At 56.0% G+C, this 13,780-nt stretch overlaps 2 protein-coding genes across 9 annotated transcripts in view; both read left to right on the forward strand.

Annotated features, from left to right (window-relative positions):
• Ddr1 (discoidin domain receptor tyrosine kinase 1) overlaps window positions 1-6,035 on the forward strand; it is a 15,093-nt gene extending 9,058 nt beyond the window's left edge. For 6 of the 8 annotated variants that reach the window (XM_010643448.2, XM_033766359.1, XM_010643445.2 and 3 more), the window contains 8 exons: window positions 1,003-1,168; window positions 2,103-2,213; window positions 3,221-3,465; window positions 3,571-3,698; window positions 3,801-4,022; window positions 4,337-4,571; window positions 4,882-5,031; window positions 5,142-6,035. In XM_010643448.2, coding sequence (XP_010641750.1) covers window positions 1,003-1,168; window positions 2,103-2,213; window positions 3,221-3,465; window positions 3,571-3,698; window positions 3,801-4,022; window positions 4,337-4,571; window positions 4,882-5,031; window positions 5,142-5,282 — 1,398 coding nt within the window. In that variant the 3' untranslated portion in view covers window positions 5,283-6,035. The remainder of the gene's footprint in view (window positions 1-1,002; window positions 1,169-2,102; window positions 2,214-3,220; window positions 3,466-3,570; window positions 3,699-3,800; window positions 4,023-4,336; window positions 4,572-4,881; window positions 5,032-5,141) is intronic. The other 2 variants (XM_033766360.1, XM_033766361.1) reach the window with 1 other exon arrangement.
• Window positions 6,036-8,787: 2,752 nt separating this feature from the next.
• Window positions 8,788-13,774, forward strand: Gtf2h4 (general transcription factor IIH subunit 4). The gene is made up of 13 exons (XM_033766591.1): window positions 8,788-8,961; window positions 9,547-9,689; window positions 9,902-10,006; window positions 10,645-10,776; window positions 11,033-11,129; window positions 11,209-11,297; window positions 11,613-11,724; window positions 11,833-11,901; window positions 12,074-12,157; window positions 12,279-12,411; window positions 12,526-12,716; window positions 13,282-13,329; window positions 13,457-13,774. Exons 2-13 carry the CDS (start codon window positions 9,550-9,552, stop codon window positions 13,772-13,774), a joined length of 1,518 nt encoding a protein of 505 aa, XP_033622482.1. The 5' UTR covers window positions 8,788-8,961; window positions 9,547-9,549.
• Window positions 13,775-13,780: the final 6 nt, after the last annotated feature.

Raw genomic sequence — 13,780 nt, forward strand, 5'->3', positions numbered from 1 at the left:
CGGCGGGGGACACTGCAATCACCGGGCGCAGGAGGCCTGGTCTGGAGCGGATGCCCTGGGCGCTGGGGCGCAGCCTGCGGGAGCCCAGCCCTCCGGAAGGGTGGGGAGAATTCAGGGATGATTGAAAAGTATGGTGAATGTCAAAAATTTTAAAATGTATCACGGTAAAAGACACATCGCCATGAATCCCCCTCAAAATATTCCGCCTGGCTCTGAACACCTCATCTCTTGCTGCTTTCTGAAGCAGCTCTGCAAGTCCTCTTTCCAGCGCATCTTTCCGAGGTTGGACCAATGAAGCGCCTCACGGTGCTGCGAGCGCCATCTAGTGGAAAGGCAGGCTCAGGAAACAGTGCGGAGGGTCCTCCTCCTCCACCCGATTCTAGACCCGCACTTGTGGCTCCTCCTCAGTCGAAACGTTTTGAGTTGTTTTGTACATCGAGGAAGCCACGGCAGTGAACTGGACACACGCAGAAAGAGGACTTCAGCACTGTCTCAGAAAGCGACAAGGACGCTGGGATGAGTGTGTTTGAGTGAGGGCGAGGATTCTGAGAGGGACTAATGGCAGGGTGTCTTTCACTACGATACATTTTAAGAAATACAAACACTGTCTTTTGCGACCGCACCTCCTGAGTGCCCTGCCTGCACCCCACACTTATCTGGGCCTCCTCTGGCCACCACTGTCCCAGCTGTGGCTGCTGCTCGAGTTGGTCAGCTTGCTGGGGCAGAAGCAGGTGGGGAAAGGAGGAGACCGGGCGAGAGGGGCAAATGGAAGCCTGTGTCTTCCCTGCGGTGACCAAAGTAAGGCTGATAAGCACGGGTGGTCAGACAGGAGCTGGGATTCCGTCGCAGGATGTCGGGGTGTCACTTACCTGCCAAGTTCAGTTCTTTACCTATGAGGAGGAGCACACGGGATCTGTAGCCATGGGACCGCTGTGAGCCTGACAGGGTAGCTAGAAGACTTGCAGAGCGTGGGAAGCTCTAACACCGCCCCTTCCCCACAAGGCTGAGCGCCGGGTGCTGGAGGAGGAGCTGACAGTGCATCTCTCTGTCCCTGGGGACACCATCCTCATCAACAACCGCCCGGGACCCCGGGAGCCACCTCCTTATCAGGAGCCCCGGCCGCGGGGGAACCCGCCCCACTCTGCACCCTGCGTCCCCAATGGCTCTGGTAAGCCCAGATGGCTCTAGCCCCACTGTTGTCCTCTGCCAGTTTCCTCATTGCATCCCTCTCCCTCTCCTTCCCTAGTCTTTTTTTCCCCTGTCTTCACCAGTTTCAACTCATTTTCTTATTTCCGTGTACCTAGTCACTCTATCACTTTATGTCCCTAACATGCTCTTGTCCTCAAGGATTTCCCATCTGTCACCAACAATCCCCAGGGGTCTCATCCTGTCTCTGGTGTCATGGTATATTTCTACACCTCCTCCGTTGTCCCCTCTTACTGTGTCTCCTTCAACTGACTCACGTGTTTGTTCCTTCCATCCATTCTTTTGTGCACCCAGCCATCCGTCTCTATTCTCACATCCATGTGTTCCTCATCCATCCATCATCCATCCATCCGTCCAACCATCCATCCATCAGTCCATCCTTCTATCCATCTGTCCATCCATCCATCCAACCATCCTCCGTTGTCCCCTCTTACTGTGTCTCCTTCAACTGACTCACGTGTTTGTTCCTTCCATCCATTCTTTTGTGCACCCAGCCATCCGTCTCTATTCTCACATCCATGTGTTCCTCATCCATCCATCATCCATCCATCCGTCCAACCATCCATCCATCAGTCCATCCTTCTATCCATCTGTCCATCCATCCATCCAACCATCCATCCATCAGTGTCCATGCATCCTTCTATCCATCTGTCCATCCATCCGTCCATCCATCATCCACCCGTCCATCCGTCCATCCATCCAGTGATAGTCACATCCATCGTCCATCCATCACCCGTTAGTCCATCTGCCCATCCTCCTTTCCCTGGCCCTTCCAGCTCTTCCTGTCTCAGCACATGATTCCCGCCGGCCCTGGCCTGCCCTGTGCTAGGTCTCCCTGTCTGTCTAGCCTTGAGTCTCATCCCTTCCCCGTGTCTCCCCCCTCCTTCTCCCGACAGCGCTGCTGCTCTCCAATCCGGCCTACCGCCTCCTTCTGGCCACTTACGCCCGTCCCCCTCGAGGCCCGGGCCCCCCCACACCCGCCTGGGCCAAACCCACCAACACCCAGGGTAAGCCCCTCTGCCCACTCCGCCAGCCCCCATGCTGCTGGGGCATGGAGAAGCCCTCACATCGCGCTCTCCTCTCCCACTGCAGCCTCTTCTGCTCTCCTAAGCTGGGGCAGGACGCTTAGTGCCCTTAGTTCACTCTGCTGCTTCTCGCGCCCTCTGCAGCCTCCCCTTGAGCCTGGCGCCAGTAGAAGGCTATGGCCTCAGCTCTGCACCTCCTCCTCTCCCACCCAGCTCTGTAGCTCTCCAGAGCCAGAGGAACTGCGGTGCGGTGCCGCTCCCTAGTAATGCCTCCTCTGTTCTCCCCTCTCTCTAGCGCTCCGAGGAGGAGGGCCTCACCCCGGGCGCTCGCCCTCTCCCCGTGTCCTCTCCACAGTCCCAGAGGTGAAGGCTCCCTCCCGCCCGCCTGCCCTCCTGTCTGCTCCTCCCCCTTCGTGTCGCCTTCTCACTGTGGCCCCTTCCCCAGGGCCAGCGGGGACCGGCTCTACCTCCCTCCTGTCTGTGGACAACTTGTTGTGGGGGCTGTGAGGACTCATTGCCCCCCGACCCCGTGTGCTCTGTCTCTCCTGTCTTTGAGCTTGGTGTGTGGGGCTGGGGTCGGTGACAGGGCAAGGAGGGACCAGGCTGAAGGCCCTGGGAGAACCGAGCAGGGAAGGAGGGTGCTAGCGGGGAGCAGGCCGAGGGTTCGGGTGTGGAAGAGGCTGCTGGCTGAGCCACCCTCTTCCTGTCCCCTCCAGCTGAGAGGCATCTGGGGGCCTCTGGGGCTGTGCTGAGAGGGCTCAGAGGGTACGACTTTACAGCTGCTTTTGCCCAGCCATTTCCACTGCCTTGAAGCTTTCTCCAGGACGGTGACTCTCCTCTCTGGCCCATGCTTCTCTGGTTGGCTTTGGCAGCGGGGAAATGAGGGGAGAGGCCTGGTCTCTGCCTGCCGAGCAGCGGGGTGTAGAGCGTGGCCCTCAGGCTGTGCCTGACGCCTGTCACCCATCTGTCTTTTCTCCCTTGCCCTCCAGCCTGCAGCGGGGACTACATGGAGCCTGAGAAGCCGGGCGCCCCACTCCTGCCCCCACCTCCCCACAGCAGCGTCCCGCATTATGCCGAGGCTGACATCGTCACCCTGCAGGGTGTCACCGGGGGCAACACCTACGCTGTGCCTGCACTGCCCCCAGGGGCAGTTGGGGACGGGCCCCCAAGAGTGGATTTCCCTCGGTCACGGCTCCGCTTCAGGGAGAAGCTTGGCGAGGGCCAGTTTGGGGAGGTAAGGAGGACGCCCGCCCAGCCATCGGCCTCTGCCGCGCACTCCCTTGGTCAGTCTTGTTGGTGTGGCGTCACCCACTCCATCGGACCGTGTGCCCTTCTCCAGGTACACCTGTGTGAGGTAGAGAACCCTCAAGATCTGGCCAGTCTGGACTTCCCAGTCAGCGTGCGCAAGGGACAACCCTTGCTGGTAGCTGTCAAGATCCTTCGGCCTGATGCCACCAAGAACGCCAGGTGAGGCTGGACGTGGTATCTGGAAGCAGGGAGGGCCGGGCGTTCTGTGCGCCTGAGCACAGCAGAAGGTGCAGCCGCGCCCCACTCTCCCTGCTGCTCCAGGAATGACTTCCTGAAGGAGGTAAAGATCATGTCACGACTCAAGGACCCAAACATCATCCGGCTCCTGGGCGTGTGTGTGCAGGACGACCCCCTCTGCATGATCACTGACTACATGGAGAATGGCGACCTGAACCAGTTCCTCGGTGCCCACCAGCTGGACGACAAGGCGGTGGCTGGAGGGGCCCCCAGGGATGAGGAGGCTGCGCAGGGGCCCACGATCAGGTACCTGAATGCCCAGTGCATCCCACGTGGGGGGAGAGGAGCAGAGGGCAGAAGCAGAGGCCACAGGAAGGGACTGGAGGGTAGCCATGGTAACCAGGGGCGGAGAAGGGCAGAGCCCATGGTGAATCCCTGAGCCCGGCTGTGCAGCCAGAGGAAACAGGAGCTGGCCTGGGCTGGCCGGACAGAGGGACGGAGCGGGAACTGCCCTCCTCTCTGACTGGAGCAAGAGTGGCCGGCCAGGGTGGGTGCAGCATGGTGTGAAGTGGGGGAGCCTGGGGACCCCCAGTGACCCTGTTGGTGGACCCCTTCCTCAGCTACCCGATGCTACTGCACGTGGCTGCCCAGATTGCCTCGGGCATGCGCTATCTCGCCACACTCAACTTTGTGCACCGGGATCTGGCCACACGGAACTGCTTGGTTGGAGAGAATTTCACCATCAAAATCGCCGACTTTGGAATGAGCCGGAACCTCTATGCTGGGGACTACTACCGCGTGCAGGGCCGGGCGGTGCTGCCCATCCGCTGGATGGCCTGGGAGTGCATCCTGATGGTGAGGGCCCTTGAGGCTGGCAGTGGCTGGGCCGCAGTCTCCTGGCTATAACCGAGAGACCCCGTGACTTGGCTGCAGAGTGAGGGCGTGGGGTGTGACGGGGTGGTCAGGGAGGCAGAGGGTGGAAGGGCTTCGGGAAAGACGCCGGGCCAGGACCGCAAAGGGGAGGGCAGGTGAGGGAGGACCGCAGGGAGAGAAGGCCGGCTCAGGAGGGAGCGAGGTGGGGAGGGCCAGGCCGGGCAGCTCGGGCTTTGCCACAGCTTCGCTGCCTGAGGTCTTCTCGGCCTTTGCTGCTCTCTCCGCGTGCCAGGGCAAGTTCACAACGGCCAGCGACGTGTGGGCGTTTGGGGTGACACTGTGGGAGGTGCTGATGCTCTGCAGGGCCCAGCCCTTTGGACAGCTCACAGATGAGCAAGTCATCGAGAACGCCGGGGAGTTCTTCCGGGACCAGGGTCGCCAGGTCAGAGCAGAGGGAGGGGAGCTGGATCTGCTGCCGGGCCGGGAGGGCGGGCACGTCATCTTGGAGGCTAAAGGAGTCTGTTCCCTGCTGTCACCATGCTGCACGTGCAGGTGTACCTGTCCCGGCCGCCCGCCTGCCCCCAGGGCCTGTATGAACTGATGCTGCGGTGCTGGAGCCGGGAGCCCGAGCGGCGACCGCCCTTTGCCCAGCTGCACCGGTTCCTGGCAGAGGATGCGCTCAACACAGTGTGACGACGCCCAGCTGCTCCTCTCAGAGGCGACCTGGGGGAAGCCAGCGACCAATGAGGACTGCGCCTCCCTGCCCCTCCCGACTGCTGGCCCCTGAGAGGCAGTGAGACCACGGGGCAGGCCTGCCCACCCTGGACACAAGCTCTCGTCTCCTCCCTCAAAGACCCACTGCCCACCCAGCTGGCCCTGTGGATGGGTCCTCTGACTTCTGCCAGCCATCCTTGGGGAAGGGGGCTCATGCAGGGCAGACACTGGATGTGGCCCACAGGAGCTCCTGGGCCTACTGGACAACACTGGTTCCTGGGGAGGTGGCTCTGCCCCAGCCTCCCTCTTTCTGTCATACACTGGACCCCGCTGGCTGGGAATTGGGGGGGGTGAGGACACAAAGGGACAGAAGATGCTCCCTGGTGCTTATCCCTGGAATTGGACACACTGGACCTGGGGCTGATCCCTGCCCTGTCCTCCGATCCTCCCACATACCCACTTCCCGCCTGCCATGCTGTAGCTAGCACTTCCCTAAGCCTGTACGCTTCTGTGGAGTACATACTGGGATAGGACAGAGGGAGCAATGGCCTGTGGCCCGGGGGTTGGACATCTCTATCGTAGTTGCCACATTGGTTTTTCTATAATCACTTGGGGTTTGTACATTTTTGGGGGGAGAGACACAGATTTTTACACTAATATATGGACCTAGCTTGAGGCAATTTTAATCCCCTGCGGTAGGCAGGTAACAATAAAGGTTGAGTTTTTCACAGGTGTGAGTGGATTTCTTGGGGTTTTGGTCAAATCTACTTCCTTCTGCCCCACTTCCTTCCTTCCTTCTCCTTTTGCCATTACTGCCACCAATGTTGTCCAGCGTAGAGGTCTTGCAGCGAATGCGCGAATGCACGACTCTGGAGCTGGGCTGCAGCCGCAAAGGAGGCCTGGGGAGCTTTTTTCAGTTTGGGTCCTTCGCCTGGATGGCTCAGGCCAGTTTCAGGAACTCCCCTTCCGCAGAGGCTCAGCCCTGCTCAGCCTCTGTCATCGACTGTGGCCTGCTGAACGGGCCTCCCCAAGAGATCTCTGCGACAATGGAAATGCTCTGTATCTCTGCCGCTCAGCAGGTAGCCACTAGCCTCCTCCGTTGAGCATTTGAAATAGGGATAAACAGACTAGGAAGCAGACTTCAGTTCATTTAAATTTAAATAGCCAGCAAAAGGCTAGTGGCTACCGCACTGCACAGCACAGCCTTTGGAGCATAGGTGGTGAACCTATGACCCTTGTGCCACAGCCGGCAGAGCCCCGTCCCTACGCTAGCCAAGTCGCCCCAGCAGCGCATCAGCAATCGCGCTCACAGGGGCCACGCGCAGGCTCGGAAAGGGGGGCGGCGCCCGGTGATGACGTCACGACCAGTCGCGGGCGCTTTCACGCGGTTGGTCAGTACTCAGGTTTAACTACTGTGTTGCATTTTGAGATAAGTGGGTTTTGGGTTGCAATTTGGGTACTCCGTCCCTAGAGGTTTGCCGTCTGTTGTAGAGTATAGGGAGCCATGGTGTGATCTGCCTAGCTCCACCTTGCCCGCTTCCTTCAAAATGAAGCATATGGCCTCTTTCAGGTTTACATACACACACCGAAGTTTCTTACAAAGTCAGGCGTGGTGGCACACGCCAGTAACTGTAATTCCAGCACCCTGGACATTGTGGCAGGAGTATCGCCATGAGTTCAAGGCCAACCTGCACTACATAGGGAGACCCTTCTCAAAAAACAAAATAAAAAGTTTCTTACAAAGATGCCTCAACTCTGTATGCCATTTTGTACTTTGCTCTTTTCTCCCTATTGATCAGTCACAGATAGCTCAAGTAGGCATACAGGGACTTCCTCTCTCAGGACTCCCCGGTATTCTACATTGTTACAATGACCATTTTATCTAAGGAACCCCCAGTGTTACACATTCGGGATGTTACAATTAACAACAACAAAAATACTTCAGTAAACATCTTTGCATGTCTAATTCTGTACCTATGTGTAAGAATTCTAGTACGATACATTCTCAGAGGTGGAGTTGCTAGGTAAGAGGAGAATCACCTTAAGATTTTTTGTAAGTATAGCAATCTCATATGTGTATGTATGTATGTTTTTTCTATACATACATATTTGTGAGTTTATTTTTAAAAATTAGGCAGAGTAAGAAATTAACAACAACTAGTAATAAGGAACAACTATAACAATATACTATAATGTTATTTACATTTTAATTTATTTTCAGAATTTTCTATGTAATGTTGTTGGACTGTCTGTGGGTACCTGAAAAACTGCAGGAGTAGAACTATAGTTTGTATTTGAATGTCCCCAAAAAGGTGTGTTAAAAAGGAATAACTACATCACCCTCCGACACAGTATGCTCTATACCTGGCCAACACAAAACTGCCAAGTTCTCACTTATTTATTTTGCTTATCTTTCATTGTTGAATTTCTGATATTTTGGTTTCTCTAACTTATTTTTCCTTAGTTTCAAATAAAGTTGACAGTCATTTCATCTCTTCAAGGCATTTGTGTTTTTTGTTGATTACGTGTCTGTTTTTTGTTTTGTGGGTTGTTTTTTTAACCTATCTGTTGTGGTGTTCTTTTAGTGCTTTGCAAAAGCTGTATGCATTTTGTCTTTATGAAACATGTCTTCCCAAGTTCTGATTTGTCTTTTTAAACCTACTTAGCAGTTGCCATACTGAAGCTGTCAGTTTTGTGCTGTACTTGAAGAATTTTAAACATTGATTGCTAAATAAACAGGGAACAACAAAACACAGAAGGGTGAGCTACAAAGCGTAGCAAAGTTTTGTGCATCCTTACTGCTTTGACCTCTGGCAATCCTACTTCAAATCCCAGTCTGGATGCTTTCTGTCTCTCCAGGCTCAAGTCTCCTAGACTGTGAAGTGAGAGTAACAGAGTTTGCCTTACAAGAATTTTGGAGAAATGTGTGGCTCCGGCCTTGATTGGAAGTTTCCCTTGCCTTTCTTTGAGAAATTTATAAATCAAATCAGAGCAAACAGTTGGTTTCCTTTAAAAACTGAATTTGAGTCTTCTCACTGCACGGGGGTCGGAACGTGGAAGCATAAATGACTTACTGAGTACTGACTCGCCAGGAAAGGCGCACCGGGCCGCGTTAACCCTTAACTCATGAAAACGCTCTGCAATGTGTGTTACCCCAATTTTAGGAGGAACAGCTGAGTTCAAGGAACCTAGGTTTGCCGTCTCTCAGCCTAACTCCTCTGCCTGGAAGCCCGCGGGTCCTTTCACTCTCTGGTCCGCCGGCAACCCAAGCCGATTTTAACTCGCCTTTAGCTGCGAAGTCAGAGAGCTCGGCGGAACCAAACAGCCCGGCTTCTGGCGACCGGAGCTCAATGAATGAAAACCTAGCTTCTCTGCGCCCGGCACCCCTGCTGTGATTTTCGGAAGTTGTAGTCAGACACGACGCAGCCTGCTCCCGGGCGGGCGCGGAGAGGACTCCAACTCCCAGTATGCTTTGTGGCGGGTGCGTGCAGCGCCTCCTCTCATCCCCATTCCTTCCCTCGTAAATTCTTCGCTCAGGGCTCTTGTCTGTGAAGTCTTCGTCGCTTCCCCATCTTTTTCTCATACTTTTCATTATCCTCTGTCTCCGGGAGCGAGAGCGACCCACTGACTCCGATTAAGGGACGGCTTGAGATCCGGGGTGCGCGTTGGGGATAGACACCAAGTGGTGGGGAAACCCCGGAGGGCGTGTGAGGAGGGTCGCCGGCCGAGGAGTGGAGGAGAATGGAGAAGTCGGCAGGTTGGACGGTGTGGGCATCAGTGAGAGGGGACGGGCTCAGAGGCGTGTTTAGCGTGGGGAAGCGTGGATGGGAGAGGTAATTCATTGCCGCGTCCAGCAGAAGTGGTCTAAGAAGAAGATCGGAAGGACAGAGCTGGAGCTGGTGAACTGACCTGCCCCGGAGGGGTGGGAGAGAAGACGGGACTGAAGCGAGAGAAAAGATGAGACAGTCCTTGAAATACGAAATGATCTTGCCAATAGAGGACAATAAATAATTCCATCACTTCGAAATCGAGAAACAAACAAACAAACTAGAGTTTAGGGCAGAATGGGGATGAGAAAGCAGGAAGGGAGGGGACGTTGGGGAGGTTTTTGAGAAAGGAGAGATGAGTGACAAGGCAGAGGAAATCCCGGAAAAGACAGGGTAATTGTGGGCCCAATGGCTCTGCGGTCAGAGGGAGAAAGATTGGGTGACCCTGGCACGGACCTAACAGCAGCATCTCCCAGGTGATGGAAAGCACCCCTACAAGGGGTGGGCTGAACCGAGTGCACCTACAGTGCCGGAACCTGCAGGAATTCCTAAGGGGCCTGAGCCCTGGCATACTGGACCGGCTGTATGGGCACCCTGCCACGTGTCTGGCTGTCTTCAGGTGAGGGGCGTCTTTCCTAGGGACTGGAGGGAAGTGTAAAGGAGCCTGGAGGCCACATCATTTATCATGGGTCAAAGTTTTGCAGCCTGCTGGGCTCTTGTGGGCAGCAGGACAGTGAAGATGTGGACCTGAGATGTTTGCGAGGTAGATGAGGCAGAGATGCAGCTATGAAGTAGCTTTTGCTATTAATATTTGACCTCTGCCCCATGTAGGGAGCTCCCATCTTTGGCTAAGAACTGGGTGATGCGGATGCTATTTCTGGAGCAGCCTTTACCTCAAGCTGCCGTAGCCCTGTGGGTGAAGAAAGAATTCAGCAAGTGAGTCTCTACTGCATCCTCAGCAAGATACAGATTTTCAACTGCTGGGTTTTCTTAAGTGCTTTTCCTTGAAATGCTTCAAGGAAATTTCACGTGTGTATGTGTGTGTATTTCTTCCCCTGATGGGTGGTGCTGGGGATTGAACCCAGGGCCTTTGTAATGCATGATGAGCACATGCTGTGTCACTGGGCTACCTCCCAGCTCCTCCAGGAAATATTAATGGGTATGCCACAAAACTTGAATTAAATACAACTGGGAAGGAATCTGAATTAGTTTGGTAAACTGAGTGTTTTCCCTCTTGGAGAGTTGCAATGTCTTATCTGCAACAAGGCTCTTCTAGGCGTTGTGGTAAAGACGCTTTTTTTTTTTTTTTAATCTTATTGAGTTTATTGGTACATTTTAAGTATAAAGTACAGTTACATTCATCATTGGGATCTTCTTGGTTCTCATTTTTTCCCCATACCCCTGCCCTCCCTTCACCCCCTCCAACCTCCCCTACTTACAAAGACATTTGTTTTAAGAAGACACATTCTTGACTCTGTAGCAGTGTTCTGAGGATCACCAATTCAGAAAAGGCAGAAGTGGGGGCCTCTATGGGCTTTCTTGTTTTGCTGCTCATCTCTTTGCTTCTCTTCCAGGGCTCAGGAAGAAAGTACAGGGCTGCTGAGTGGCCTCCGGATCTGGCACACCCAGCTGCTCCCTGGTGGTCTCCAGGGGCTCATCCTCAACCCCATCTTCCGCCAGAACCTCCGAATTGCCCTTCTGGGTGGGTATGTTACTTCCCGCTCTTCTTAAGCTAGGCCAGGGGAACTGCTAATTAAACTGCTGTAGTGGCAGCTCCTCGGGAGGGGGACTTCCCCGGAAACCTGAGTCCCCACTTTGGGAGTTCTGTCAGGAGTAAGTAGGCCCAGGTGTGGTTGCAGACTATAGGAAATGTGTCCCACTCATGGGGTAAGGGTGGGAAGGGCCGAGGAGCCGTGGGGAATGGAGACAGAGCTCCTTACCCTTGGCCCATCCTGACCCCAGGGGGAAGGCCTGGTCTGATGACACAAGTCAGCTGGGACCGGACAAGCATGCCCGAGATGTCCCCTCGCTTGACAAGTACGCCGAGGAGCGATGGGAGGTGAGGATGTGAGCCTGTGTCTACCACGCTGCTCCTCGTGGCCCTCAGAGGCCTCCGTCTCTTCACTCCTCTGTCCTAGGTGGTCCTGCACTTTATGGTGGGCTCCCCGAGTGCAGCCGTCAGCCAGGACTTGGCTCAGCTGCTCAGCCAGGCTGGACTCATGAAGAGGTGAGGACGCCCGAGCCACAGCAGCTCCCTGGGTTCCTGATAAATGGGTGTCGGGGGGGGGGCTGGGGGGTGGCTCAGGGCAGAGCTTTTGCCTAGCATGGACAAGCACCACAGTCAGCAAAACCAGGGCAGAGCTTTTGCCTAGCATGGACAAGCACCACAGTCAGCAAAACAAAAATCAAACAAGGTGTTTGGGGCAATTTAGGATTGAAGGGAAGTGACTGAAAAGGGAGCCAGAAACACCTAGGAACAGCCTGAGGACATGGGTGGGGAAGTGCCCTGCTTATCTGCACTGCTGTCCTCCTTCGTCTCTAGCACGGAGGCTGGAGAGCCCCCCTGCATCACCTCTGCTGGCTTCCAGTTTCTGCTGCTGGACACCTCTGCCCAGCTCTGGTACTTCATGCTGCAGTATCTGCAGACGGCCCAGGTGAGGAGCAAGGCCCCGTGCCAGCGCGTGCCGCTCTCTCAGGCCCCACCGGAGACCCGGCCCCCGCCTCTCTTCCGTCCCTCTTCTCCATTCTCTTCTTTCTCCCAGAGCCGGGGCATGGACTTGGTGGAGATTCTCTCCTTCCTCTTTCAGCTCAGCTTCTCTACACTGGGCAAGGTGAGCAGGAGGCCGGAGGGCCCCCGAGGGGGACGGGGAACTCAGATTGGGGGCAGCACACGGAGAAGGTAAGAACTGCCTCGGATGAGAGAAGGGAAAGAAGGGATGTGTGTGGGGCCGGGGGAGGCCGGTGGCACAGTGTTCGGACACCCTTTGGCTTTCTCTTCCCCAGGATTACTCTGTGGAAGGTATGAGTGATTCTCTGCTGAACTTCCTGCAACATCTGCGTGAATTTGGGCTTGTTTTCCAGAGGAAGGTGTGAGCACTGAACGCCTGGCTTGTGCCAGGGCTGAGTAGTTCAGGACTGAGGGAGAGGAAGTTGCTGTACTGGATGTGACACCTGAGAGAGGGTCTGTCTTTTCCTTCTGTCTCCCCAGAGGAAGTCTCGGCGTTACTACCCCACCCGCCTGGCCATCAACCTTTCGTCAGGTGTCTCTGGGGCCGGGGGCACCGTGCATCAGCCAGGCTTCATTGTCGTGGAAACCAACTACCGACTGTACGCCTACACAGGTGCGGCTGGACGGGTGCCGGAACACAGACTGGGGTGGCAGGGGGAGGGAAGGAAGCCGGAGAGGTGGTCAGCCTGTGCTCACTCTGCCCAGTGACAGCTCTCCCCCACTGCAGGGGGGCTGCAGGGAGGCCGGGTGCGGGCACCTTCTCATCCTCTTCCGGTACCCAAATCAGAGTCGGAGCTGCAGATCGCCCTCATCGCTCTCTTTTCCGAGATGCTCTATCGCTTCCCCAACATGGTGGTGGCACAGGTGACCCGGGAGAGCGTGCAGCAGGCCATAGCCAGTGGCATCACAGCCCAGCAGGTATTCCTGCTTGGTGGGGGCAGGCTGCGCTTGGGCTGTGGGTTACAGAGCGGTCCCAGCATGGAAGGCCAGGTCAGGTGAGTTGCAGCAGTTACGGTGAGTTGTCTGTGTGAGGAAAAGCAGGGCTGCGGGGTGAAACCGGTGGACCCTTGCAGGGAAATTACATGCAGGAAGTAGGCATTGCTCTGGCTGTGTCTCTGCTCCAAGACTCCTAGCTGTGGAAACGGCCTGGCTGCTCTCCCCCATGAGTCTCCATTTCCTTATGTGGTCGGTGACCGGCCTCACCTCACAGGTTTGTTGGGAGGATTTGGCGGGGGCTTAGAGGTAAAGCACTTAGCTGGAGCCTGCTGAGCAGTGGGTGCTCAACATGTAGTGGCTGCTACTACTTTAAAGAAAGAAAAACAAAACTGGGAAGAGCAAGTGTGTCTGCGACGCAGGACTAGTGGGGAGCACCGGGGGTAAGGGCTGGGCAGGGAGCGAGACGAGAGAGAAAGCTGCTGCTCCGGTGGCGCTAGGCGGCACTCCATGGCTCTCGAGGCCTCACTGCACTCTCCGGTTCTCCTAGATAATCCATTTCCTAAGGACAAGGGCCCACCCAGTGATGCTCAAACAGGTACGGACAGGTACCTGCCAGTCCAGTGAGCTGGCGGGAAGGGAGAGGGGCCTGCAGGTGCGGGGCCCGCTCAGGGCCGGGTTGTGCGGATCCTTTTCCGGGTCCCTACAGCCAGCCCTCCCCGCAGACGCCTGTGCTGCCCCCGACCATCACCGACCAGATCCGGCTGTGGGAGCTGGAGCGGGACCGACTCCGGTTCACCGAGGGTGAGTGGCTTCCGGCCTTGCTCAGCGCCCAGAGGGGTGGCCGGCAGTGCAGTCCTGACGGCTTGAAAAGGTTTTCTTCGTGCGTTCCATGTTTTGTTTACTACATGGAACGGAAAGAGAAGCTTCCAAGACGCTTACTTAGGAGTCGGCACTCTGGTGCACTGTCCCGGGCCAGAGCCGTTCGGACTGGGCCAGGCGAGGGAGGGCCGGGCACTCCGGGCCGAGCGAGCGGAGCCTGAAGCCGC

The sequence above is a fragment of the Fukomys damarensis genome, unplaced genomic scaffold (assembly GCF_012274545.1).
Source record: "Fukomys damarensis isolate Sample0158 unplaced genomic scaffold, DMR_v1.0_HiC HiC_scaffold_20, whole genome shotgun sequence".
Classification (NCBI taxonomy): domain Eukaryota; kingdom Metazoa; phylum Chordata; class Mammalia; order Rodentia; family Bathyergidae; genus Fukomys; species Fukomys damarensis.